We start from the raw sequence: 25,247 nt of genomic DNA, 5'->3' as shown, positions 1-25,247 counted from the left end.
GGGAGACATGAGAGCTTTTATCTCCCCTCTGCCTCCATGCTGAGCACAGGGAGCAGCCCCACACCTGCAAGGAGCCATCTCTGAAGTCAGTTCCCATCAGCCCTGCTCTTTATTGGCCCCAGGTGGGGGGAAGCCAACAGCCCCGCTGTGATGACTGACCAAGCCCAGGGTGTGCTCTGCACAACCTCTATTTGGTCCATGAATCTTCCCCCAGTTTCATTTATTTCTGCTGTAATCTCACAACAAAGCGGTGCCTTCCCCCTTCTCCTCCCCACACAGCAGCTTTTGTACCTGTGAACTGCTGCTTTCTTAACCCATTTCCCCAGGTTTTACAGCGTGGAAGTGGACACTGATGAGAACGGAAAAGCTCCGCGTGGAGGTGGCTGCCTGCTCCGCACACCCCCTATTGCTGAGCTCCACAATGGAATCATAGAATCCTTAAGGCTGGAAAAGACCTCGAGGACCATCCAGCCCAACCACCCTCCATTCCTCACCACCTCTGCCCTTCCCTTAAGCACCTCCATGGATGGTGACCCCATCCCTTCCCCATCCTGCACCATCTCTCCCCTTGCCCACCCTGTTCCCCATCCTCACTCCATGCCATACTCCAGCCTTTGCCCCCTTCCACTCCCTCAGGGTCTCCCAGAGGGGTTTTCTCTCCCTGTGCAACACTCAATGACCCTACCCCTAAATTCTCCATGTCAGAGATACCCCAGCAATTATCAGACGCTCCCAAGCTCGCTCCATAAACCCTATAGCTGCCGCTATTAGTATGCATTAACATTTTATTGGTGTTACAGGATGAAACATCCAGTCGTGCAGCTCCAGTGGGCCTGGGGATTTCCAGCATCCTGCAATATGTATCCGTGCAGAGGAAATTAAAATGTGGATGGATCAGCAAGATACAGTCAAATCCTCTACAGTCATTTGGAGAAGACTAAACTCTGCTGCTAGAGGAGCATATTGCAGCCCATCGAACAGGGAGCTGATCAGCTCTGAAACGGCCTCTTTGTAAGTTTTATTCCTTCCTGCAAGGGAGTTTTATCAAAGGGGAGATGTAATACATGGAGTCGTGTTCCTAAAGGTCTGAGTGCAGGGAAAGGACGAGGTGTTTAGGAATGGCTGCTTGCAGCAATCAGCTCCTCCCCATATCCAATGGGGTGTCCACTAAGTAACACGCTCTGGTATCTTCAGATCTAGTTGGGGTTTCTTTATAGCCACCACGCTGCTCTGTGGCCCTGATAGGACACATTGATGCTCAGGAATGTTGGGATGGTTTGCTCTTCTGGCTGCAGCACATTGCGTGCTCCTTTTGCTCTGGATGAGGCTCCAAACTCCGTCCCTAAGCTCAGTGGATCCCAGTGCACAGCCATAACCCACCCACATCGGGACCCAGATCCAATGCACTGAGCACCAAGGAGCCCGAATTCTGTTGAGGGATTTGGATGGCCTTTATTGGTACCAGTGCAACTGGGACCATGGGGAATGACTTGTTCTACATCTGGGCCAGGAAAGTCCTTCTCAAAGCAACGAGACCCCCATGACCCATTGCAGAAGGCTCCCACCAGCACGTCGGCTCGGGTTCGGATGAGAAGTGAATCCAGCAGCGATGCCACAACACAGCTCTGGTTTTTATTCCTACCACCAACACGTGAGGCTGCTCCTCTCAACTCGTACTTCATTTATTACCGGCTGTCACCAGCATTTATAAAAGAGGGCTGCAAAGACGGAGGTGGGGAAGGCTGATGGTGACCTGCAGAACACAAAGCAGCAGCAAAGAGCAGCCCTTGAGCCCAGACACTGCAGCCCAGCACAGCCCAGCTCTGAGAAGTGCATTGAAAATCCCAGCTTGCTCAATGGGGAGAAAGCAGCGCTCCGTCCGCTGTGCTCACCCCAAGATGAATGTAAAGATGTTTGACCCCAGATGACATTCCCCCACTCCCATCCATGCACAAGAAGATAAGAAACCTAAGCACAGCTATGGCAGCTCCCACTGCTCCATGTATAATTTGCTACAGACGTCCAACAAAGCCGCTGAGTTAAAGTGATGCTGGAAGTGCTGAGTCAGCACCTACGGCAGGACAGGAAAAACAGCTGAAGGTAAAAGGGTTCCAGTTCTCAGCCTCAGAAACGTGGCTCAAACAGCTTTTGGTCATGAAAGTCTCTGATCTACAAGAGGAATTTGGTGGCACATCACCCAGGTGCCAAACCCTGGCCGGGAGGGAGGGGCAGAGGGAGCAGGGTGGTTAAATAAAGCCATCAAACACAGCATAACACAGAAGGAAAGAGGCTGACAGGGGTGCACAGCCTGGATGTGCTTCATGCAGGTCAACAGCCAGTTGGCTTTGATGCAAAGCGTGCGACCAACAACCAGGTGAGTGGCTCCACAAAGCATCCTCCCAATGCCACAGAGAGGGAACAAACCTCACGCAGGAGAAACCAACATAGGCACTGGTGCAAAACACAGAGACTTTAATTAAAACCACAATGCTGGGGGGGGGGGGGGGAGGAAGGAAGAGCTGCTCCAGCCCTGGGTGCTGCTGATGGCGGAGCTGTGGGAGGGGGGCTGAGCCCTGAGAGCCCGTGTGCTCACTGCTGGGAGCCAGAGGAAGGCAACAGCCAAGTGCCAGACTACAGAGATACATCCCACACGGTGTAAGACAAGAACGAGCTGCTCCAAGTCCAGAAAGGCCCAGCAGGACAGAAGCACAGATACAGGCAAGAGCAACCCGTGAGCCTCTTCCACCTCCTCAGTGGGTCCCAACCTGGGGCATTTCACATTCTGGGTGTCCCTCCCAGTATTTACGGTGTGGATGTCATTTCCACCCATCCTTTTTTACATGGAAGCCCCATTTCCATAGTATTACTGGGAGAGATGCATCCCCAGCCCTTGGGTAGGTTTGGGAAGCCACAGGCTTTAGCTCAGCCCTCACCAGGCAGATGCCATGCAACCAAGTTACAGCGTGGTGACACTTGCCAGAAGCCACAGAACAAGGAGAGGGGATGCAGGAGGAGAAGCCTGAGGTCTGCGCCAGGTGCTGGCTCCCACCCTGCTCCACCAGAAGCTCCCAGCAAGCACAGGGCTCCAGCCCTATTCCATCTTGTAAAGCCAACACGACAAACACATCTCATTAACATTAGAACAAGACTTGAGTGTTCCATTATTTAAAACGCATATCTATAGTTGGCTGAAGCAGCTCAGATCCATGCCCTGTCCCACCCAGCTCAGGACAATGGCAGAAAGCTCTGCAGCCACCTGCTCTTTGCTGCCTCTTATTTAGCAGTGCACCAGCAAAAGGCAAGGAACCAGAGAAGGGATACAGCTGCCTCCAGCCCCAGCCAGAGCTAACCCCAGCCATAGGTAACCCCCAGCCATAGGTAAACCCCTGCCATACCCAGCCTGGGAACCCTAAGATCTCCCCTCCCCAATTTTATAGGCCACCTCAGCCAAGACACATGGACACAAAGCTCCAGGTATTTCTGCCCTCTGAGTGATGCTGGTGCTGATTGGGACCAGGGCTCCATTCATCCCCCCACCTCCAAGCTGCTGCTGGCACTGTTAGCGTGGTCCTGCTGTCTGGGATGCACAACAGCACCAGCAGGGAAGGACAGAGGGAAGAGAGCTTTCTCCAGTTAAAACCTGCTGTCCTGGGCTACTTATGCTTTTTGTTTCCAGCACAGGTACAGAAGTGCATGTTAAGCTGCATGCTTACCCCCATGCTGCCTTTGCTCTGGAGATGCCTCCCTAAAAGGACTGGGGATCATGCTGCTCTATGGGGAAATCCATTGCTATGAGGCTGTCGTCATAATTTATGACCAAGCAGTAGCAACCATGGCCACCTCGTGCCATTGAGGCCAGCTCAGGCCCCAGGCAGCAAAGCACAGAGGAGAGGAGAGCAGAGAGGGCAGGCTGCTCCTGGGTGATCCCTAAGCAGCAAGGCATGTGTGTGTGAACATACGATGCTTTGTGCCCATTAGCGATAGAGGGCAGGGAGCCTGAGCAGGTATCATTCAGCAGTTGTTGCACAGCCGTTCCAACAGAGCAAGGGCTCTCATCTCTAAAACCTGCTCAGACCTCACAGCCTCCTCACGTCACACAAGAGGTGGTGTTGTGAAAGGAAGACCCAGGGAACCTTGCAGAAAAGATGGTGGAAGGAGGGAGGTGGCTTTCCTTAGTCAGGATAAGGGAGAGGCGGTACCCCGGGCTCCCTGCAGTTCCCCTTTCCCATTTAAGAATCCCCTCTGAAAGCAAAGGTGCCCTGCCCACAGACACGTGCAGGCTCACACCTCACCCACTGCAATGGTTTCCAAACCAAACAGCAACAGGAAACTTCAATGAAATTCCAAAAGGGAAATTGCTGTTAGCGGTGCCCAGCGCATACACACGTGCCTTCCTCCCCTCCACACCCCCTTCCTCCTGGGAAGGAAAGCAGAGGGTTTTGCTGCCAGGCAGCCCCTGGTGAACCCCCTTCACACACCCAGATCCGCACACGGCAGCGGAGAGCGCAGCCCCTCAGTCACTTGTGAGACATCCTCGTGGCAGGGACTTGCAGGAGGAGCTGCTCAGTTCCCATCTCCTGTGCAAGGCCGAGTGCTCCGGGTCTGCGGTTGCCGATGAGGATGTGCAGGAATGGGTGGGCTGTGGAACGGGTGAGGTGATGAGAAGGGAGTGAGGGGAGGAGGAAGAGTGCTGCCACGCTACACCTCCGCTGCTTCGGCTCCTCCCGTGGCCTCCTTAGGACGTCACAGGCTGGATGGGGAGCAGGCTGCCGAACTTAAAGTGCTGGATCACAGGGAACTTCTCCAAGCACTGCAGGAGGGAAAACAAAGAGGGGTGAGTTCAGCAGATGTCCCCACTGCCTGCAGGCAGACAGAGCTGTGCCCGGCCCTGGGTGTGAGAGGCAGCGAGCTCAGGGCCGCTGGCTCAGCTGTGTGCTTGTGTGGGGATCAGTCCCACATCCCTCACCCCACATTCCCAGCAGGCTCTTCAGTCCAGTAATACCTCGTATCCCCATCCCCTTCCTTGTAGCCAGACTCTTTTGCTTGATGAAATTCAGGCTGGGAGCATGAGCAGAAGAGGCATGTTTATGTCAGCAGCTTTCTCTCTCGCCACCTTCTCATTGCTCCAACTGATCCCTTTGAAGAGCTTCACCCTACAAACCCTTTGAGAACTGCAGAAACCCCCAGGGAAAAGGCTCTTCCTCTCCAGGCCAGTGCCCACGCTCCAGCTCTGAGCACCATCCTGCAGCCACAAGGCACTGCCCACACTGCACTGCAGATTGTTCTCAAGCCTTCAATAAACGAGCACCAGCAATTTTGCTGCCACAGTTTAAGATGCGATCCTATACCCAAAGAGCCTTCACTCTTGGAATCACCACTCCCATCAGAGTGTAATGATAGGAGCATGGATCACAGATCAATCTCACACACCTGAGCAAGGCAGCTCAGCTCAGAGCCGCTTTCTCCAGCTAAGATGGGCTCTGTGCTGGAACAGGAACATCCCTTCTGTTCACCTCCCTGCCAGAGCAGGAAGAGCAGTGACTGCGGTCAATGACCACATCCAAGGTTACCAAAACTTGCCTGTCAGAGCAGCTCCGAGCTTTATTCTTTGAGTCATTACGGATTCAGACTGCCCAAAACTCACGCAGAGCATGGAATGGATTCACATTCAAACAAACAAACCTCAGCAGCACACGTGCATCAACTCAGTAGCTGCATCTACACTAATATGAGCCACACGACCTGGGGCTGTGCTGACCAGAAAGGCTGCAGACCTCCTCAGATCCTCCCTATTCAACACACCATCAGCATAAGAAGAGATGAGCAAGAAACTTCTCTCTCCATCAGGACTAGGACAATTTCTCTGGGTTATTAAAGGCTCCAAGAGACAGGACACTCCTGTATCACCTGCTATATGTTAGTTTGACAGAGGGGACGAGCTCATTCTCTTCTTCCTGTCATCCCAACTGTGCCGAAGTCCTGCCTTGAGACTCAACTGGGGAACAGATTCTCGCATCACATCCAACCTTTACAGATGGAACTGGGACTAGATTAGTTACAATGGAAAGTATTTCCCATCTGACTGCAGTGGAGAAGGAAAGGTCAGGAGACTCAAAAGCAGGCTCAGGGGAAAAACATCAAGGCTGCTGCTTTAACCACACTCTATTCTGTCGACTTCTTCACTTGCCTTTGAAGGAGAGAATAAGAAAAGCCCTTGCACTTCCAAGCTAGCACTTCTGCACCCATTATATTTATATTATAAATAGACACATCTGAGATTTCATAAATACATGGAGCAGAAGATCCATCACCTTGAACGTACTCTCTGTCCACAGACCCTGTAACAAGCATCCTAAAGTGCACAGATCCAGGCAAGAGCACATGGATGTGCTTGAGCTTTGTGCTGGTTGTTTAAAGTCATTGAGCCATCCCATAGAGGGGACAGAGAAGAGCCAAAGCATTCACACTGCATTTTAAACAAACCAGACCTGGGAACCGCTGCACTTCTGCCAAGCAAGAGTGGGTTGTGAGCGAGCATCTGATTTTTGCTGCTCTGCTCCAAGCAACTGAGACTTTTGCCTTGCAGCCTCTGCACAAAAGCAGTCAGCACTGAGCACTTCCCAGTCACTGCAACGCTGCTGGTTGAAGACTCCATCCTGGATTTCATCTGATCTAATTATAGTGTGTGATCTGAGGGGGAAGATGCAGTAGGAAGAAGGGGGTGAAGAGGAAATCTTGCTCTCACGTTAATCAGCTGGACAAAAAAAAAACCATTACAAACCTAAACCTTCCACTTCACTCCCTCCAACCCCAAGCACTGTCACAGGTCTTCATCGAGCTCAAGGCAAACAGCTTCTGTGACACTACATGGGGCTGCTGGCTCACTCATCTTCTGCTAATGTTGGCAGTACCTAATTAGAGAAAGACAGCAAAGGTGAGGGCAATGCAGCTGGGAACATCCAGCAGACACTAATTCTATGATTCTAAGGTGATGTCCATGCTCACCCTTCTTCACCAGCTGGGCAGGAACTGGCTGAGCCAGCATTGGTGTGGGAGGCTCCCCTAAACATATACCAGGAATCTATAGGAACTCCCCAGTAAGTTTCTCCATCCAAGTGAATGTAGGCACTGTGCAGTGCCAAGAGAAAACACTGCTGCGTGAGGACTTAAGATCAGCCCTTTAAGATCTACCAATGTTCTTGGAGCAAGAAGCTAAATTTGAAGTCACACAGCAGTTCAGTTCACTCAATGTCTTCCACACCTAAATCTGTGCTCTGTTACTCTTCTCTGCAGCTTCTGCATTCTCCCCCAACACAGCCACATCTCCAGATGTTTCTAGAAACCCACCAGCATCAGGTTCAGCATTTCCACAGGGAATATCACCTGCTAATTAACACAGAAAAAACATGTTGTGGGTGCACCTAGAAAAAACCATGGCCTGTCCCATGCCCTGATGGATTCCCACAGTTGTACCGTCCACAGAAGGCCAGGTAAAACTGCCAGCACACAGTGACCCCAAAACATCAGTGAATGAGCCCATGCACTGTGGGCACATCCCTACCAAGCTCCAGAAGGAACCAACCAAGTAGAAACAAGGCACGCTGGGTCCTGGCGGGGGCACACAAACAGCACAGGACACCATGGGGTGCCTGGGGAATACCCAAAGGAGAGGGAAGATTAAAGGCAGTGCTGTGGAGAAGGAAACAGCCCTTCAGTGGTGCTCTCAGGACTGGGGGCTCCCCCTGAGGCCACTTTCTCTCACACCGGAGCCTCCAGTTCAGGGTTCCTTGGAAGACAGTGGTTCCGTGATGGAGCTCTGAGCTGGGGCAGATCCAGAGGGGCAGCAAGAGACACCCCTTGGGGGACGACCCCCAGCCCTGCTCTCCTCCTGGAAGCTGGGAGGAAAGCTGAGCTGGGGGCGGAAGGAGCCAGCGGGCCTGGGAGTGACACCTCGCAGATTAGAGAGGTATGTGGCCTGGAACCTAAACACAGGATGTGAAGCGCAGAGGAAGGGCTGGGGGAGGGAGTGAGCCAAGTTCGGCACAGTTAACCCCTTTGTGCGCTAGAGCTGCCCGCCCAGCTTTTGCCCCACGTCCCAGCGACAAACAGGAGCATGGTTGGCTTGAGCAGAGACCACAGGGTGCAGGAATAACTGCTTCAAGCCCTACCCAAGGGGACTGATGCACCTCCCACAGTAGGCAGCTGTGGAATCTGTTGCTCCAGCAGGGCCAGCACAGTGTTGGCCTTCCCAGCAAGAGATGCTGCCTCTCAGCCTGTTCCCACAGAAGGCCCATATGTGGCAGTTCCTGTCCTGCTTCCCCAAGCTTAGGGTTAACTGGAGCAGGAAGGAGATAAGAGACGGCCCAAACTGCCCAGTTCTCTGGGTTAGAGTGTGCCAGGAAAGCTGCAGACCCCATGGAGAACCACCAAGCCCTGCTGGGGGCTGTGCATAGCCTCAATGGTCTGGTGCACTACGTGGACAGGACTCAGGCCAGCAGAGATGGGTTGGAGGCATTCAACCTGCTTTGGTGCTCCTGAAACCTGGAATGGGGGCTTAAACTGGGTGTACTGCAGCTGGGAAAACAGCAGTGTTAGCTTTTTTTTAGAAGGATGTCACAGTATTGGTCCTGACTTGGGGACCTGAGACTTGTACTATGGAAAGACAACAAATGGCAAAAGGTGTGTCTGGAAGAAGGGCTGTTTAGGGACTGCTTTGGGGGCAAACACTGCAGGCAGGAACCTTCTTCTGGTCTGCAGCACCTTCTTCTGAGCCACACAGCAAGGAGCACAGCTGGCTGTGACAGACCCCTGCACCAACAGGCACGAGGTGCAGGCAGCAAAGAGTTGATCCACAGCGAAGCAGACACAAGGACCTGTGTGGCCACTGGGAAAGCATGAGCCAGCATCCCTCTGCCCGCCCACAGCACTCACCTCTGCCTTGTACATACGGATGAGACCCTGGTTGACCTTAGACCAGGAGGGTACAGCACTGATGTTCCAGAGCTGGTTGGAATGCTCAGCAAAGGGGCCTGTCTTCATCTGAAAGAGACCCAAGAGCAGGGCTGAGGAGCAGGGCCATGAAGGAGCTGTGCACCAGCAGTGACTCACACTCACCGAGCTAACATTCCCACCAGCACTGTGAGCAACACACCAGCCACCCCACCGTGCTGTCCCTCCCTCCCTCCCGCTGCAGCCACAGCACATGAAGCCATGGTGCTCCATCTCCCCACCTCCCTGGCGAAATTAAGCCTTTTCCTGCTGCACTTCTCTAAGCAAACCTTCCCATGCACACCTCCCTGTTAATGGCTTCATTACAGAACCCAACGTAAGTCCTATTCTCCCTCCAAGTAGAGCCTGGCTTAATGCTGTTCCTATTCTACCCAGAAACCTCCCTGTTCAGCACTGCTGGGCTTTCCAAGAAAATGACTCATTCCCCATTCAGATAATCAACAAGCAGCACAGACAACCACTGCTGCCTTCCCTGCATGCAGAGGGCAGTGCAGGTCAGCAGCAGCCCCCTGCCCACACCTGGGAGAGGAGGGGACCCACTGAAGCCCCACTCCAAACAGGCTCCAGAGCTGCAGCTTGCTTGCTTGCAGCACACACCTCAGGGTGGTTTTTTTGTTTAAGCACTCTGGTATTCCTCCTCCCAGGAAGAGGGGTGTGGAGGAGGGAGGGCAAGGGGGAAGCTGCAATCAGGGATGGTTGCACGCAGATTCCCTTGGTAGCTCTCTCTCCTCTTCTCCATGAACAAAAACAGACCCTGAGGGAGAGGAAGAAATATAACACAGCCTCTCTGAGCAAGCAAAGTTCCCATGACATCAGAAACCACAAGGCCGAAGCTCATGCTAGAAAGGAGCATGGGGAGAGAGGAATCTCTTGGACTCTTGCTTTCGGCTCCAACAACCAACTCTTCCCTCCACGCACACACAGGCCTGGCATGAAGGTGGGAAAACAGCCTCCAAACACAGTGCTCTAAAAGGAAGCGAGGCTGCTCAGTTCGCTTTGTGAAACTGCTGCTGCTCTTCTGCAAGGTCTGCATGGCATCAGCTGGCAGTAGAAAAAGAGAGGAGGAAAAAAAAAACATTACCTGGAAGACAACGTGCTTCAAACGGGCTGACCTCGGGCTGCAGCTGTTTTGCACAGACCTGTCCCCATTCCCCTCTATGGCTCTCATGAGCAAGGAAATGAGTGATGAGCCACCGAGCCATCCCTGCTCCCCTGCGCTGTGCATGTTTCCCTTGCAGATACAAGATGAAACGTGCAGATAGACAAAGCACAACATCACTTGACAGAGACAGCATGCCATCAGGCAGGAGGATTTGGCACCGGCAGGCACCACACTACAGGCTGCACGTGGCAGGGGAGCAGGGAACACACGCGTGGCTGAGCCCTGTGTGCTGGGCAGCTCAGTGGGCACAGAGCTTCCCCTGGTGAGGTTGATTTGCTGATGTGAATTTCGATGCCAAACCTTCCTCCAGCATTGCCATCCTTCATATGGGTACAGCTCACAGCAGCCCTCGCATGTGTGCTTTGCTTTCCTCCCTATTCCTGAGCTGCAACAGACTATTGGGGGCAGCCAGCTCATCCAGCTAGCCCCATGCTCCAGCCCTGCTGCAACCGTGGCCCACCAGACCCTGTGTGCCCAGCAAGGGGAGGCATGGCCATTGTTTCAAACTGAGGCGGAGGGGAGAAAGGGGATGAGGGAGAAAATGAGCTCATTCCACCCACAAAGGGAGAAGAGGGAGAGAAACAGAGCAAGCTGGGGGGGAGCGAGAGCGGCAGCGAGCACGCTGCAGTCCCGCAGTGACCCCAGGGGAACGGAGTGAGTCAGAGCAGCCATATTGAGCAGGAAATTACTCACAGACGCTGCGTTCCTGCCTCTCAGTTCCCAAGAGAATCAGCCTTTTGTAAATGGTTCCTCTGTCAGTAACTGGGGGAGGGGGACGGCTGAAGCTGTGCTTTCCTGTCAGCTCCTTCCCTTCCAGCCGAAACCCGAGCCCTCCCTTCCCAAACCTCCAAATTTAGAAGCCAGATTGAAGATGAAATTCTTGCTGCCTGCCCTGGGCTCTTAAAGCAACACGGCCCTGGCCGCCTCGCACCTCTGCACGTCTCCTGCAGGAAGGTGCCCAGGGGAGGCAATGCCTCCAGCAGCCTTTGGTTTCAACAGGGTCAAGAGCTGGCAGCCTCTGCTCTGGGTTTTGTCCCATGCTGTGTAAGGGCAGCGTCTCTTTTTGCAACCCCCAGAATCCTTCCTCACATTCAGAGCACAGAAGCAGGCAGGATCCCACCATGGCTGCAGCACTGGTGGCTCCATCACACGCTGGGATGGTCCCAAACCAACCTCACACCCCTTGGGCATCTCCCAGCAGCCTGCCTTAGCAGAACAAGGTGACAGCAGGGGATGGCTTGAGCTCCAGCCACCTCCATAAGCCTCCCATTCAAGGACTAAGCATTAAAAACACCCCTCAGGTTAGCCAACAACAGGCCAGCTTGCATAAGGCTTGCTGCCATATCCACATGCGGTGGGGTGGCACTGCAGGGCAGAGTGGGTTCAAACTGGCCACCATCTCCCTGTTACTTTAAGAGCCTGAGGTTTAAATATACACGTGGCAAACACCACCACGGTGTACATTCACATCCCTGAAACGTCACCCAGGGGCTGAGAAAAAAAATATCTGCTCAAGAGAATATTCTGTTGGTTGAAAGAAAACAACGCAGCCTGGTCACTGCTTGAAACAAAACCTGTTCTCAGGTTGGTAAAACCTAACAGACCTACTATAGGAACGGCTGCAGTGTTTGTTATTTGCTCTACACCTTTACGGGAGAGCTGTTTCCAGATGAATAGCTCAGAAAGAAATCGTGTCATTCATTTATTAAAATCATTAAGCCCTCGTACCTTTTTTCCCCCTGCTATTTTGGTTTTGTTGTTGATTCTGGTGAGGAAGCAGCACTCAGGGCTGCCCCAGCCCCCCCTGGCGGCAGGAACAAACTTTCTGGGCATTTGAAGGGGAAAAAATCCCATTTTAAAAAGCAAAATTTTCAACAAAAAAAGAAAAAGGGGGGGAAAAAGGACCAGTGCTTGCACAAAAACAGCTTGCAAATATTACACGTTTGATGATCCAGGTTGTGGCAATCTCTCAGTGGCTCACATGGGAGAGGAGGCTTCCCTGCCACCAGGTGGCACTGAGGAACTCGATAGAAAAGCTCCATGATTCTGAGTAAGCTTGCAAAAAAGAAGAGAAATCACTTATTGAAAATGCCTACTGAAAAGGCACCTTTCTGCAGGTAAAAGTGGAGCAACCTGAAGCTGTGTGGTGCTGTGTATTTTAATCTGTGGACTGCTGAATGCTCTGCACACATCAAGAGCTGCACACTTGCATTTTAACAGGGTAGTGCTCTGTCTGGGTAACACAGATGAAGGAAACAAAATGCATCTTTGCTCCCACTTCCCATGAGGATGAAGCAGGAACGGATTTCCTGTCCTCAGCTCAGCCTCTTCACCATCCACAGCATGATTTAACTCCACAATGAAGGTTAAATCCTGCGAGGTGCTGAGCACCAACAAACCCTACTGGATTCAGAACGACTTGATGCTGCACCTCCTGGGGTTTGGGCCAAAGGCTCCTATGAACATTTCCTACATGAAAGGCTGGCTTCACGCTCCGTAACCTCCCTTCTCATCTAATTACTAAATGAGAGAAGCAAGGAGAGGGAAAAGCAAACAGAACAAAGGGGCAGAACCACAGTCTGTCCTTCAGAATTAATCCCATCAACCCCTCCTTGCCACAGACAGGAAATACACCACCACAACAGAGCATGTGGTTCTCAATGCCCCTGCCCAGACCATGCAGCAAGGTGGACAGTAGAAGCATGGCCAGCTGAGGGAAACCATCAGAAACATTTTTCATTCAGAAACACTGCTGATGGTTTGCAACACACTGAGTATCAGCCGTCCCCTGCCCAAGGGCCCTACAGAACTTGAGCAGAAATGTACTGCTGATAGAGGTCCTGGTATCAGCTGAACTAACCTCAGCATTGTCCCTCCTCCAGACTGTTCATGCATTTAATGGAGAATCTGCTCAGATCTGATGGGGATCAAACTGCACAAAGGTATGAGTCTGCCCTAAGCAAAGGGAGGCCCAAGCAGCACCCAAGCTCTGGAGGGACGCCAAGCTGTTCTGCAGATCCCACTTCATCTTGCTAGTACACTTGCTAGCACCAGTGTTCTCCACCCAAGCTCCTATCGGCTGATCCAGAAGGCTATTTGTTTGCTCTTGTTACAGCTCCCTTCAACAGTAATCCACAGCCCATCTTCCCTCAGCACACTTTCCCCTCAATATTCCAGTTTCAACTCATTCAAGGAGAGCACCTCAGATGCAACAGTGGTTCTTCTGCATAGCTCCATTACAGCAAACAAAGGAGGAAGAGAAAACCAGAGCGAGAGCTAACTACCAAGTATGAGCAGAACATCCCTGTGGGAAAAACCTCACCTCTGTAATGAAGAGGATGCACTCCAGGAACATGAAGTCCTTATGGTTTTCATTTACCACCTTCTCATCAACGAAGTGCCGAGGCTCCAGATTTGGATGGTCTGAAAAGAGTAAAAGACAATAGAAAGCAACCTGCATGACATCCCTGTCTGAGACCAAATTCAGTCGGGCTTTGTCCCATCCTTCTTTCACCAGAACTTTTCAGAAATCAGCACAGAGCTGCTGCCTTCCACCTCATCTCCAACACCTTAGCAGTGAAACTGGTAAACTCCCCAGGGCAGAAAACCATGTACTTTAGTGCCAAAAGCAGGACTCTCCTCTCAAAAAGCTTGCAGCCATTGCAACAAAGACAGATGTACTGTACGTGGAAGCTTTCCACCTCCTGGACTAAGCAACTCGCTTTATTTGGAAACCTGAGAAAAAAATCCAAGCCTCAAGCAAACTCTGCTGCTGTATTACACACAAATCTGACACATTTGAATTTAAAAGTCAGTTTCAAGCTCCATTATCTTTGCAACCTAGACAGACAGGGCAGAGGGCAGGCTGGGACACGAGCAGATTTTTATTAGTACCTATCAGCTGGGAACTGCCCCATATGAAAGGTAGAAACTGGAAGTCATCCAAGCCCCAGACGCCCTGGCTGCCAGCAGGTTCCATCCTGTAGGTCTTCTGAAGTTTTCGCATCACTTCTAGGTACCTGAGACAAAAGAAAGAGTTCAGACAAGGCTGTCTTCTGGACTCCAGACACAAGATCCAGATCTCTCTCCCTTCATACAGGAGATCCAGACAGACCATCCACTCTTGGAGGGCCCCACACTCACTTTTGAACCCAAAAGCAAAGCACGGATCAGGTTTAACAGCTGAATAAGCAGCAAAAGCTGGTCTTGGGACAGAGCAAATGGCCCAAGTTAACAGAAGTAAAACAATGAGCTCCCAGATTAAGGCCCATTTTGATTAAATTGCAATCAATGAACCTCTCTCCAAGCAAGTTTTCCAAACTTTTGTAACCAGGTGGAAAATTAAAGTACTATTGAAGGAGATCATTTTCATGCCAGTGATGTAATTTGTATTAGATCTTTGGACTCCACATGCCCAGTCTGGTGGTTTTATCACTACCAATTCTACCTCCTGGGCTGGAAATACATCTTGAGGAGCAGTAGAGGCCTGTCAGCTTCACAAATCACTTTTTTTAATGCCTGAAGAGATGTAACATTTGACCAGATATTCCCATCCATCACAAATCACAGAACTTCATCCAAATAGCCTTACAATATCAATAACATTCCAGAAAAGGCACACAGCCTCTAATAGAGGATGCTCTATTAAAAAGCATATCTGCTTACTAAATATCTTCACTTTTCTCACTCTGCCCTCCTTGTGTAGGCCAACAAGTCATTCAGCACTCATGTTCTCTAGCTATGCAGAGAAGGCCTTTGTTTCATGCAGCTCAAATCCCAGGCAGAGGATCTCCTAATAGTTTCTCACTTCCAGATGGATGTGGATGAGTGGAAGGAAAAGGCCACAATCAGATCAACCAACAGGAGGAGTACAATGTACAGAACAGGTGGGAGTGTCTCACACATCTCAGACAGCTGGAAGGCTCCATGTCTGGGATCTGCCCTCAAGTGGCCCAATGTTTCCAGCCCTTCTCCTTCTGGTATCTCACCTGTTAAATACTTTAAAGACAATGGCCATCTGGTCATCCACTCTGAGAACACCAATTTTGCAGAGGCAGCAGAGAAAGGCTGCAAACGCAGCTTCATGTCCTAGAGTGAAAAGAAATGAGATGTGACATGGGTGTTTCTGGTCCTGAAAACAAACTTACAGTGAACACAACAGCTCTTCAAAAATCAAAGCAGCCACATTCCTACAGAAAAAGCCCCAGCCAGCTGTCCTTAAGGTGCTGCCTTATCCTATCATGAGCTGACAATATTCCATCCCCATGCAGCACCAACCCAAAGCACACCTTCCAGATATACATAAGGTGCTTATTAACTTTGAGAGAAAAGTTCTTGAGGAAACACAGCTCCAAGTGGGGGTGCTGGGAGCAAGGCAGGGCCTTCCCAGGAGCTCAGCACAGCAGGGGATGTGGAACACTGCAGAGTTGTCTGCTCAGAGGATATGAAAGAACCTCACATCTGCAAGTAAACAGATTTCCTCCCACTTAAAAATATCCGTGTCGGAAGGATGCGAATCCCATGATGCTGGCAGGAACAGACTGTCCCAGAAGGTACTGGGCTCTCTGGCTGACCCTCTGCAGCTTGGTCCTCCAGCTAACAGCGGGGAAAAGAAACAACCAGCAAAATCAGAGCTATATCTTTTGTGGAAGGAACCGCAGAACAAGGAAAAGATCAACAGCTCCATATAGTAAAGAAGCACAGCTTCCAACATAGGAACAAAGTACATGTTCCAGTCACTCTTAGCTAGAACATGGGACACTTGCTTGGGACACATAGGAGGGGAGCAAAGGCTGAAAATCCCTTCCCTGAGCTGACAAAACCCACGCCTGTGGGTCCCTTTCCAAAGACAACATCTCCCCCTGGTGCCGGTGAGCAGCAGCTTTCCTAGCAAGCACTGCTCAACTTCCAGCTCTTCATCCTTTACCCAAGTCCTCCTCCTCTTCCTCTCCCTGCCCAAATCTGAAGCCATCTTTCCTTGTACCCACAGTGTCCCACTCTCCTGCACTCTGGTTAGCACACCTGTCCCCCATACAGAGGAGCAGAGCATGCGGTAACCACATGGTTTCAAATGAAAGACTCTGCATTTAGGTCTAACTGAAGCCAGTGTGGTTACTCCAGCCTGCAGTTCAGTATCTTCACAGGTACAAAATAATTCAGTGTTCAGATTTTAAAGTCCTCCCCTAAGCAGCAGCAGCAGCTCCAAAGAGCACCAGACCCAGAGACACTCCCTGCTGTCTATGACCTTGCTCCCCAGTCTACTTCCAATTTAAGCAATTACATTTTATTCCTCTAAGTTGCCTGTTGTGGATCAGCTGTGCAATACTGCTACATGCAGTAAAGCTACTCCTACAGTCCATCCCAGAATGGCTTGCACAGCTCGATTCATGTTTCCTTGAATGAGACACATAAAGGGTGTCAACCCACAGTGAACGCTGAGGATTAAGTGTTTGTACCAAACTGACACAAAGAAAAGCCATTAAACATATTTAAATACACCCAGTACCAGGCTCCAAAGGGTCACTACTCAGAGGAGACCAGTCTCAGCCACTGCGTGTGCTCAGGTACCTGTGCCATAATCAATGCGGGTAGAGTTCCCCACAGACTCTTTCAGGTACACGGCCACTTCTGGTGCAGCATCAGCCAAATGTTTAGGGATCACTGCTGCCACCAAGTTTTCTGCTTCCTGGAAGACACAAAAGACTCCCCCAAGTGAGTGTAGATCTGTCACAGTCCCCATGGGCAAGACAATGCTCATACACTGACGCAGAGGGGGAAGCTACAATGGCGCATGGTGTAGTTCTACATATGTAAGAGCTGGCATGACAGAGGAAAGAATTTGCCTATTCTAGAAGTAGAGAAATGGAATAATTCTGGGAGAGCTCATCCTAACACTTCTCCAGGCCACACATATCCGACAGAGGGGAAAAAAAAGAAAGATACATCAACTCAGTTACCCACAGGACCAAAGCATTAACAGAGGAGCAGACCACCTGCAAAAGGACATTCCTGCTTGGACACTGTGCCACCTCCAGAGCTTGGTGCAGGCATGTACTGAGTTGAAGAACATCAAGCAGCTTCACAACCTTCCTCTGATCGTCTCTGCTAATAGTTACAAAGCAAAGGTTTTCCTTAGTCTTGAAGGACCCAAAAGGCTGATTCAGGACTTGGAAACCAATCAAAGAGCATTTACATGGACCATATGGTCTTGTAAGAGGTGAAGACAGCAACAAATCAGGAAAAAGTGATATATATCAAGAGAAGGATCCTTCCCAGCTTATCTGCACAGCTCCTTTATAGACTGCTCACCTGCCACACAATGATGGAATCATTCTGTTATCCCTGCTGAACATGTTGCCCTTCCATAGGAGCTACATTGAACATTGTACATGGAAGACATGCTCACCTGGTCTAGTTTGGCGTACCAAGTCCTGAAGGCTTTGTTCCCAAAGCGAGAGGGTTGATCCACTGGGGGGGTTTCATCGATCCATCTGTCAAGGGTGTTCAGAAGAGCCACCAGCTTTTCAATTGGCTACAGAGAGAAGGAAAATGAGGGGTCACAATGACACAAAACAGAGTGATCCCCCAGGCTCCCACATCTCTGCCCTGGTTTGGAATTACTGAAGCCCACACTGCTCTTCCCAAGGGTGGTAAGCCGGAATGGGATGTGCCAACTCTCCCCAAAATGCAGAAGGGCCAGGCAATCCTCCCTCCCTCAGATCAGCCCAGTACAAAGCCCAGCCTGAGGCAGTCTCTCCAGTCACCCACGCAGCCTTTCATCAGCTGCAACAGTACCATGCTCCAAAACCTCAGGGAGAAGAGCTAAAGCAAGCTCCTAGCTGTAGGACATGCAGGACTGAGTAACAGGGAAGTGCCACATGATTCAGGGATCTCCAACGAAACTCAGTCTCTGTATCTTTAGGGTCCTGCGTGCCCCACACAGCACGCACCATACAGTCTCACCAGTCACTGGCTGCAAGATCTTGTAGGTAAACTTCCCTTCTCAAGGCCTCCAATCCTGTCCTGGAGCATCTCAGGAGCCAAGATTTGCAGAGAGGTTGTTTGCATTTGTACAGCATCCAGCACAGCAAGACCAAATCTCAATTCAGCATTCTTAGAGTAACCACAATGCTCCAAACTTGCACCAGCCAGACTCCTAAGGCAGCTCCAACCCCACGATACCCAGTGCACGCTATACCTTGCAAAAATGCATAGGCAAAATGCAGTCCATCCCAAGGATGAGACAGCCTGGCTTGTCCACCAGCAGTCTCATCAGAGCAAGGATGAGAAGCTCTAGGTTCTAAGAGAACAATGCTGATGGGAAGACAAAGACAACAGCAAGGGAAGAGAGCTGATATCTTGCATCCAGTGCTGGAAGGAATAAGTAAGGAAAATGTGCAGGACTTAGGAGAGAGTGACTGGAAAAGGCGCACCAGCAGGCAAAAGGGAAAAGAAGCAAGATCCGGAGAGCCACAGGCAACACAGCATGGTGTCTCAAGCACCACAGGCCACGATTTAAGAAGCTTCAAACAGTTTTATTAGGAGGCTCTGCTGACAACCCATGGAGCCTGCCAGAGGGTCTGGGATTCTCCTTGCCCAAATACAAGCAGCCAGAGAGCCATCAGATGCCACAGCAGCTGGTCAGGCCCTGGGCAGTGTAGGCTTCTCTGTCTCAAGAGGAGATTCCTCCTTCAAGGGGACAAAGAGGACAGCAGAAGCGGCGGCTGGTTTGACTTTGCTGGAGGCATCGACCGTGTGAAGCTGGCTGGTCTCCTGGGCTGTGGTTCAATTCTTCCCACTGCCTGCCGGGAGGATGAAGAAAGAGCCGAGACCAGCAAGTTTCCAGCCCTTGAAGTGCCACTTGAAGGGGGTGGGGAAGAGAGATAGGCACCGCCAAGCTGGTCAGCAATCCCTGTCCCCTCTGATCCCAGGAGAAACAGCCTCTCAACAGCACAATCCCCCCTCTGGCAGCACTCCTTGGAGCTGAGGACGTGGTGGGATCAGAGTGTGGGGACAGAGATCAGGAAGGACAAGGATCCACTTATTTCACAGGACTTCAGCACTTGGCTGATGAGCGAGGCCAGGGGCTGAGAGGGAGGGCAACACTTCACCTGAGCACACCAGGAACGCAGAGGACAAAAGCACAAGTGTGCCAAGGGACAGAAGTATACTGGGGTGTCTGCTCACTTGTGCCAAAGATTTGCACAGACCAAGGCATCACAGCCCTCTTTGCTTCAGCCCTAATGCTGCAGAAACTCAGCACCTCCCCACTGCAATGGGTCGGGTTTGGACTCAGCTCCATCCCTTCCTGGCTACTGCATTCACCTCCAATTAAGCAACAGCATCCTCAGCACTGGGTTGCATTAAATAATTAAATCACGCTGGTGATTTATCCGCCGGCACCAGCAGCTCATTATGAGCAGCTCCCGTATTTCAAACCCCCTCTCAGAGAGCACTTGGAGCTGCCTGGATAAATGGTTGCTGAGGACGGGTTCCTTCCCCCTCCCCAGATCTGCCCGCAGGCCTCAGGGAGCACACAGTCCAACCTCCCCTTCCCCACTCACTTGCTTTAAAAGGATTAAAAAGCGCAGCCCCTCCGAACGCGGGTGAGCAGGACCCAGCTGCCGGCTCAGCCGTGCCAATAAATAATTAAAGAGATGCGGCTCGGTTTGGGCTCACGGCCCTTTGAAAAGGGGTTATTAAAAGCAGCAGCTCCCATTGTCCTGCAGAGGAAACTTGTGCAGCCGGGGCTGACCCCAGCAGGGGGAGGGAGAGGAGCAGTAGGGTTTACGGGAACACAACCATCAGCACCACTGCAGCCCTGTTTTGCCTGGCTGGGTTTTTAAGCTCTATTTTTGCTTTACCTTTCCAGTGATCAAAGCAAGGACAGCCACCGCACCCCCCCCTTGCTCTCTTTGCTCTTCCTGTTGTGCTGATTTCGCATCGCCTTGACCCTGAGTCGGCCGCCGGCCCCAAAGGAGAGATGCAGAGCGTCGTGCAGAACAGAGACCTGTCAGCATCACTCCGAGCAGGGGCAGGAGGAGGTGCTGCAGAGGCATCAGAGCAGCCACGGCCACCCGCAAGGAGCAAACCTGATCCTGGGGGCAACTCACAGCCTACCAGAGTGGGGAGCTGCTGAAACTGGGGCATTTGCTGCTTCCCTTCATTGAACAGAGCAAGCCATGAGACCAGCCGGCTTCCTCCAGTAATGCTGGGCAGCAGACTGCTTAAAGGGAAGGTCTGCCCCTCGCACAGCCAGCATTAACCTCTCCCTTGCTGCACTGCTGCTCTGAGCAAAGTCAGCTCTGAAACCCTCTGCAGCCCAGATCCCTGCATGAGAATTACTCCCTGCAGGAGAAGGCAGGTCACAGTCTGCTGTCACACAACCCCTGCTAGATACAACACCACAGTCCCGTGCAGCCACACAGCTACTGCTACTTATCAGATGTCTCCAGCTAAACTCCGGGTTTCTCAGCAGGAGAGGAGAAAGCTCAGCCGATCTCAGAAGGGGCTCAGCCCCCAAAGGACCAGGCTCTCACTCCAGCAGACAGTTTTCTACCGACACACACCACTACAGAACCTATTAAGCTGTCTCTTTGAAAGCAGAACAGACCATGCTTGCAAAGCAATACAGTAAGTCACAGAGAGGATACGCGTTCAGCAGAAAGGATTCCAGGAGGTCATTGCCAAAGGAAGGCATCTCCAGCATTTGATCAGGGAGGAAGATGGGACAGCACAAAAGCACATCAGCAGCAGGTACAGGCAAAAGAGAAGAAAGCAGAGCAGAGATGCAAGCAGAGGCCACAAGGGGCTGAGCCTTTAAAAGCAAAGATAAGCAGTTTGATCTACAAACAAATCCGCATGAACAGGCAACCTCATCAACAAGGCAACCCAGGGGATGCTCCACCTGTGCCTCCAGTCACGGGTTATTGCTCTCCCCCACGCGAGGGGAATAGGACATGTTCCCTGCCACATCCCCAGCAGCCGGGATCACATCTCTTGTTTATTGCCTGTACTGGGGCTGTGGGTGGATCAATTCACTCCAAGAGGGACCCGCTGCACAGACACAGCCCCACAGAGGGGGTGGAGGAAGAGGGATTTCTTTGCTCTTTCCTTTTGTTCATTTTTAATGCTTTGTTTCCCTAGGACTGCTCTATGAATGAGCAAGATTATGACAAAGGCAAAACTCAAAGGTGAAACACAAACAGTGGAAAGCAAGAGTGGCATTTGACGGCACATTCTACCGAATTAAAGGAACAAAGGGGTGGACACAAAGCCTGTTAGAGAGGCATTCATTATCCCTGATCCCCCCCATGAAGTACAAGCAAAGTTTCTCATTCACACATCGGCTCCTTGAAGGGAAGGCTGAACTTTACATGCCTGTTCCAGACATAAATGGCTGGGTTAAAGATCGTTGTAGGCTGCCTTCCCACACAAGAATGTATCTATAAACACACAGGCCCAGTCTGCTTGCCATTCCACCTAGATCCTCTAGCCAGACTGTTCTCAGCTGTCCTGCATAGCTGTGATAAGCTTAAATGGTAAAAAGATACCAAAGAATCTCCTAATTCCAACACGAAACAAGGGAGGAGAATTCAGCATGCAACATGGAAACACAGCCAGAGGACAGCACATGCTCTGCAGATCACTGCAGCACCCATAAGGACCTCAGAACAGCCACACGGATGGCTGGGGGAAGGCGACTGCAGCAGGGAGGATGCCTTCCCTCCTCTCTGCCATCCCCACTGGCCCCAAACACTATGCTGTGCCCCAGCAAGGTGAGTGGACATTAGAACTGGCCCAGCACCATTTAGATGAGATCACACAGAGAAGCAGTAGGAGAAACAGGAGCAGTACAGACTTCTCTGCCTTTTGGCTGCTGCCAGGAGGGAGTATCACATCTACAAAACAGCCCTGGTTGAAGCCAGACTGTAAAATCAGGGCCAAAACACATCCTTTCTGAAGCTTCCTTTCCATCACCAGTTTCTGTCCACCTATAGGTTGCTCCATTTCCTACCAGCAAACATACAGAGCCTCTGCACCAAGAGGGAGCACCACAGGCTGACATTTACATTCCCAAACACAGCCCAATTATATTCTCCCAGTTAAGTTGTCGGCTCATCCCTCACTTAGAGATATTCACTGTAGAGGCCAAAATAAAAAAAATACATATATAAGCAGCAAAAAGGGAGAAACAAGCAGATCTAAACTCCCCTCCTACCTCTGAAACGTTGTATTCACAGGTCAGTTTCCTGCCCTTCACACCTTCGTTTAGGGTGAGGATGAAGCCCATGTAATCTGCATATGCCTGCAAACACATCCAAAAGAGCAAGTCAGTGAGTACCCACAGTCTGTTTGAATTAGCACTGCAGCATTATCGTGCTCCTGCACACCAAGGGAACCTTTCCCAGAACACAGCACTGCTTTCATGGAGACAGCCAGGGCACGGGGCTTGCTGTGAGGTTACTGCTATTTCTGGCAGACCTTGAAGGCAGATGGTGATCGCACCAACAACTCTGCATTGCTGAAAAGATTATGGAGTGAAGAATTCTAAGAAAGCTCACGCCGCCCCTGAAATCCTCCTCTCAGCTCCCTGCCTCTTATCAGGTCAAATTCATACTCCCTGGCTCTGCAGAATCTCTATGGTGTCCAGACATCCCGCCCTGCAATGCTCCTCCCAGGTCTGTCATTATCTCCTTCTGTTCTCCTGTGTACACGTATGATGAAGTGGGAGACGGCCCAAACTCCTCACTGCTGTGCTCTTTATACGAGCTGATTCTGAAGTATCATATGCAGAACAGCTTGGTAGCTCTGGGTCTGTGGAATGGTTAGACTAGCACTCTGCCAACTCTTGCTCCTTGGGACCCTCACACATAAATCCAGAGAGGAGCAAGTCCTTAGTCCCAGAAAATTTAATAAGGGGAATTGCAATCCTAAGTTTACTAGAGAGCTGGCAACAGTTTAAGCTTCTCATAAGACATTAAGCAAGAGTTCATTCCTAAACAGCAGAACCAACAGGAGAAACAAGTCCAGCCCATCCCTACTATGTCTTAAAGGCAGAGGACAGAGAATCTGCCTGTTCCACCAGCCCCACAGACACTATAAACAAAAATTACCCAGGAAATTAAAGGCTTTGGCTCTAGAGCCCTTCCCAGTACAGCACAGCGGGAAGGCACCAGGAACCAACCCACCCTGATGTCGTAAGGGCCAGACAGCCAGCTCACAAATTCAAGCTGAGTTCAGACAGCATCGGGTAAACCTGGTATATCACAACATTCAGGTTATGTAGGGTGAAATAGTTACCACTTGGCATGTCGGCAGGGAGCAGTAATAATTCTTACACACCTCTTGTCCCCCTCAACCTTTGGGCTCTCCCTGGCTCCTTTGTCTGAGCATTTGGCTGCCAGACTCCACACCTCGCTGCCAAGTCATTTTCCTACAATCAGGCAGCAACTCCTGCTTCAACACACATCCATTAATTTCCCACAACTTGCCCAAACCTGCTTTATACCTCATGGCAGTTACCAGTCCAGACCCAGCTACCACTGTAACGTAATAAGCACTTACCAGCCTTCCCTGAACCCACAGACATACCTGAGAGCGCTTCCACTTGCCCATGTCAGAAACCATGTTTATCTCCTTTCTGGGGATCATGAAGCTCTGCTGGATGGGAGGAGCCATCTCCTCTGGCTTGCCTGGGAGATGCAAGAAAGAGGTAAAGCAGGCAGTGGAGTAGAAGCAATCTTCTAACCTTCCTTTCTTAGAAAGCAACATTAATTTCCCAGGAGACTGAACACAAACAAATCCATCCCAGCTCGTGCCTCAATCTCACCAAGTCCTGCTCAGCAAGCAGCATCCCCTCAATAACATCCCCTGGAGGACACTCGATGGCTTCAGAAAGGCTGCATTACGTTCACTGTCTCTACTGAAGATGAATTTCCCATTCAGAGAGAGAAGCCTGCAGGAGCCAGCAGTGACATCACCCAGCTAGTTTAGCTATTTCTAGGGTGAACAAGCCTTGGGTCATGCTGAAGCACTAAGCTTTCCTTACAAACCACCTGTTCTCGGGGTGCTGCACCTGGGCTGCAATCCCCTAAGAAGGCCAATTCCTGCAGAGACAACACAGGATCGACTCAGTAGATGGCAGCCCAGAGCAGCACTCTCCATTCCAGAAGCGCTGAGGATGCTGAAACGCAGCACCTTAAAGATCAACGCTACCAAGATCCTTTTGATCCCAGTTTGATCCAGGACCCATGAGGATCAGAGTCCAACTCCTGCCTCCACACAGAGCCACCCAACAGCACGAGACAGCAGAGCAAACCACTGTTAAAGAAACCAAGGGCTGATGTGAACCCATGAATACTACCAGGATCACTCTGTTCATCATTTGAAACCCATAAAACACACAGACCTCTGCCTGCTCAGCACCAGGAGCGACACCAGCAACAGCTCCACATCACACAGTGGGACAACTCCAAATGTTGTTACAGGCTGCAGGTTCAGAAGGCCTTGTACTACTGTACTACTGTACTACTGTACTACTATTCTACTACCCTTGTACCCCTGTGATGGGCACGGCAGGGAAAAGGGAGCTGGGAAACACACAGACCCTGCTATGGATGGAGATAGGGAAATGATTGTGGGCAGAACTCCCCCATGCCCTGAGCTCCCTGTCCCCTCTTTGCTGCTGACGGTGTCACAGCCTGGCTGCCCATAACTTTAGGTTGATAGAATCAGACGTGAGGAACCACACAAGGGCCCGGCCCTCCCGGCCCTACAGGCCCCAGGGGCGGCTCGGTCCACCTGCTCCCCTCAGATCCACACAGAGCCCCGTTACCCCCGTTGTTACCCCCGTTTTAGCCCCGTTTTAGCCCCGTTATCCCCGTCCCGTCCCCCCCGTTCTCACCCGCCGGCCGCTCGCTCTCTGCCATCTTCCCGTAGGCCGCCGCCGCTCTGACTCCTCACCTCTCACCCTTCACCTTGAACGCCGATACCTCCGGCGGCCATCTTTGAGCCGGGCAAAGCGCCGCCCTGCCCTGTCTGGTTGCCGCCTCACACTCGCTCTCCTTACAGTAAC

At 51.3% G+C, this 25,247-nt stretch overlaps 1 protein-coding gene across 3 annotated transcripts; it reads right to left on the bottom strand.

Annotated features, from left to right (window-relative positions):
* Positions 1–1,610: 1,610 nt before the first annotated feature.
* Positions 1,611–25,247, bottom strand: PTPA (protein phosphatase 2 phosphatase activator). Of its 3 annotated transcripts, XR_001558661.2 has the most exons (11): positions 25,077–25,190; positions 23,765–23,865; positions 22,392–22,478; positions 17,577–17,702; positions 16,739–16,856; positions 15,160–15,259; positions 14,066–14,190; positions 13,494–13,594; positions 10,865–12,226; positions 8,932–9,039; positions 1,611–4,810 (listed from the first exon to the last, which is right to left on the bottom strand). XR_001558661.2 is itself a non-coding variant. In XM_015878948.1 (10 exons), exons 2-10 carry the CDS (start codon positions 23,849–23,851, stop codon positions 4,736–4,738), a joined length of 927 nt encoding a protein of 308 aa, XP_015734434.1. In that variant the 5' UTR covers positions 23,852–23,865; positions 25,136–25,247; the 3' UTR covers positions 1,611–4,735. The 3 variants fall into 3 exon arrangements, 2 of the variants coding, with proteins under 2 accessions (XP_015734434.1, XP_015734433.1); XM_015878948.1 differs by lacking the exon at positions 10,865–12,226 and having other exon boundaries at positions 25,136–25,247; XM_015878947.2 differs by lacking the exon at positions 10,865–12,226.

The sequence above is a fragment of the Coturnix japonica genome, chromosome 17 (assembly GCF_001577835.2).
Source record: "Coturnix japonica isolate 7356 chromosome 17, Coturnix japonica 2.1, whole genome shotgun sequence".
NCBI classification, from domain to species: Eukaryota; Metazoa; Chordata; class Aves; order Galliformes; family Phasianidae; genus Coturnix; species Coturnix japonica.
This window is presented reverse-complemented; position numbering and strand designations above follow the sequence as displayed.

What these genes read in the sequence shown, in the direction of transcription:
- PTPA (XM_015878947.2), bottom strand. Translation starts at nt 25,101, where the DNA reads ATGGCAGAGAGCGAGCGGCCGGCGG. An exon ending in CCGCATTGATTATGGCACAG is followed by an intron (nt 15,260 to 16,738) that starts GTACCTGAGCAC and finishes TTTTCACTCTAG; the next exon opens with GACATGAAGCTGCGTTTGCA. An exon ending in GTCTTTAAAGTATTTAACAG is followed by an intron (nt 14,191 to 15,159) that starts GTGAGATACCAG and finishes CTTTTGTCTCAG; the next exon opens with GTACCTAGAAGTGATGCGAA.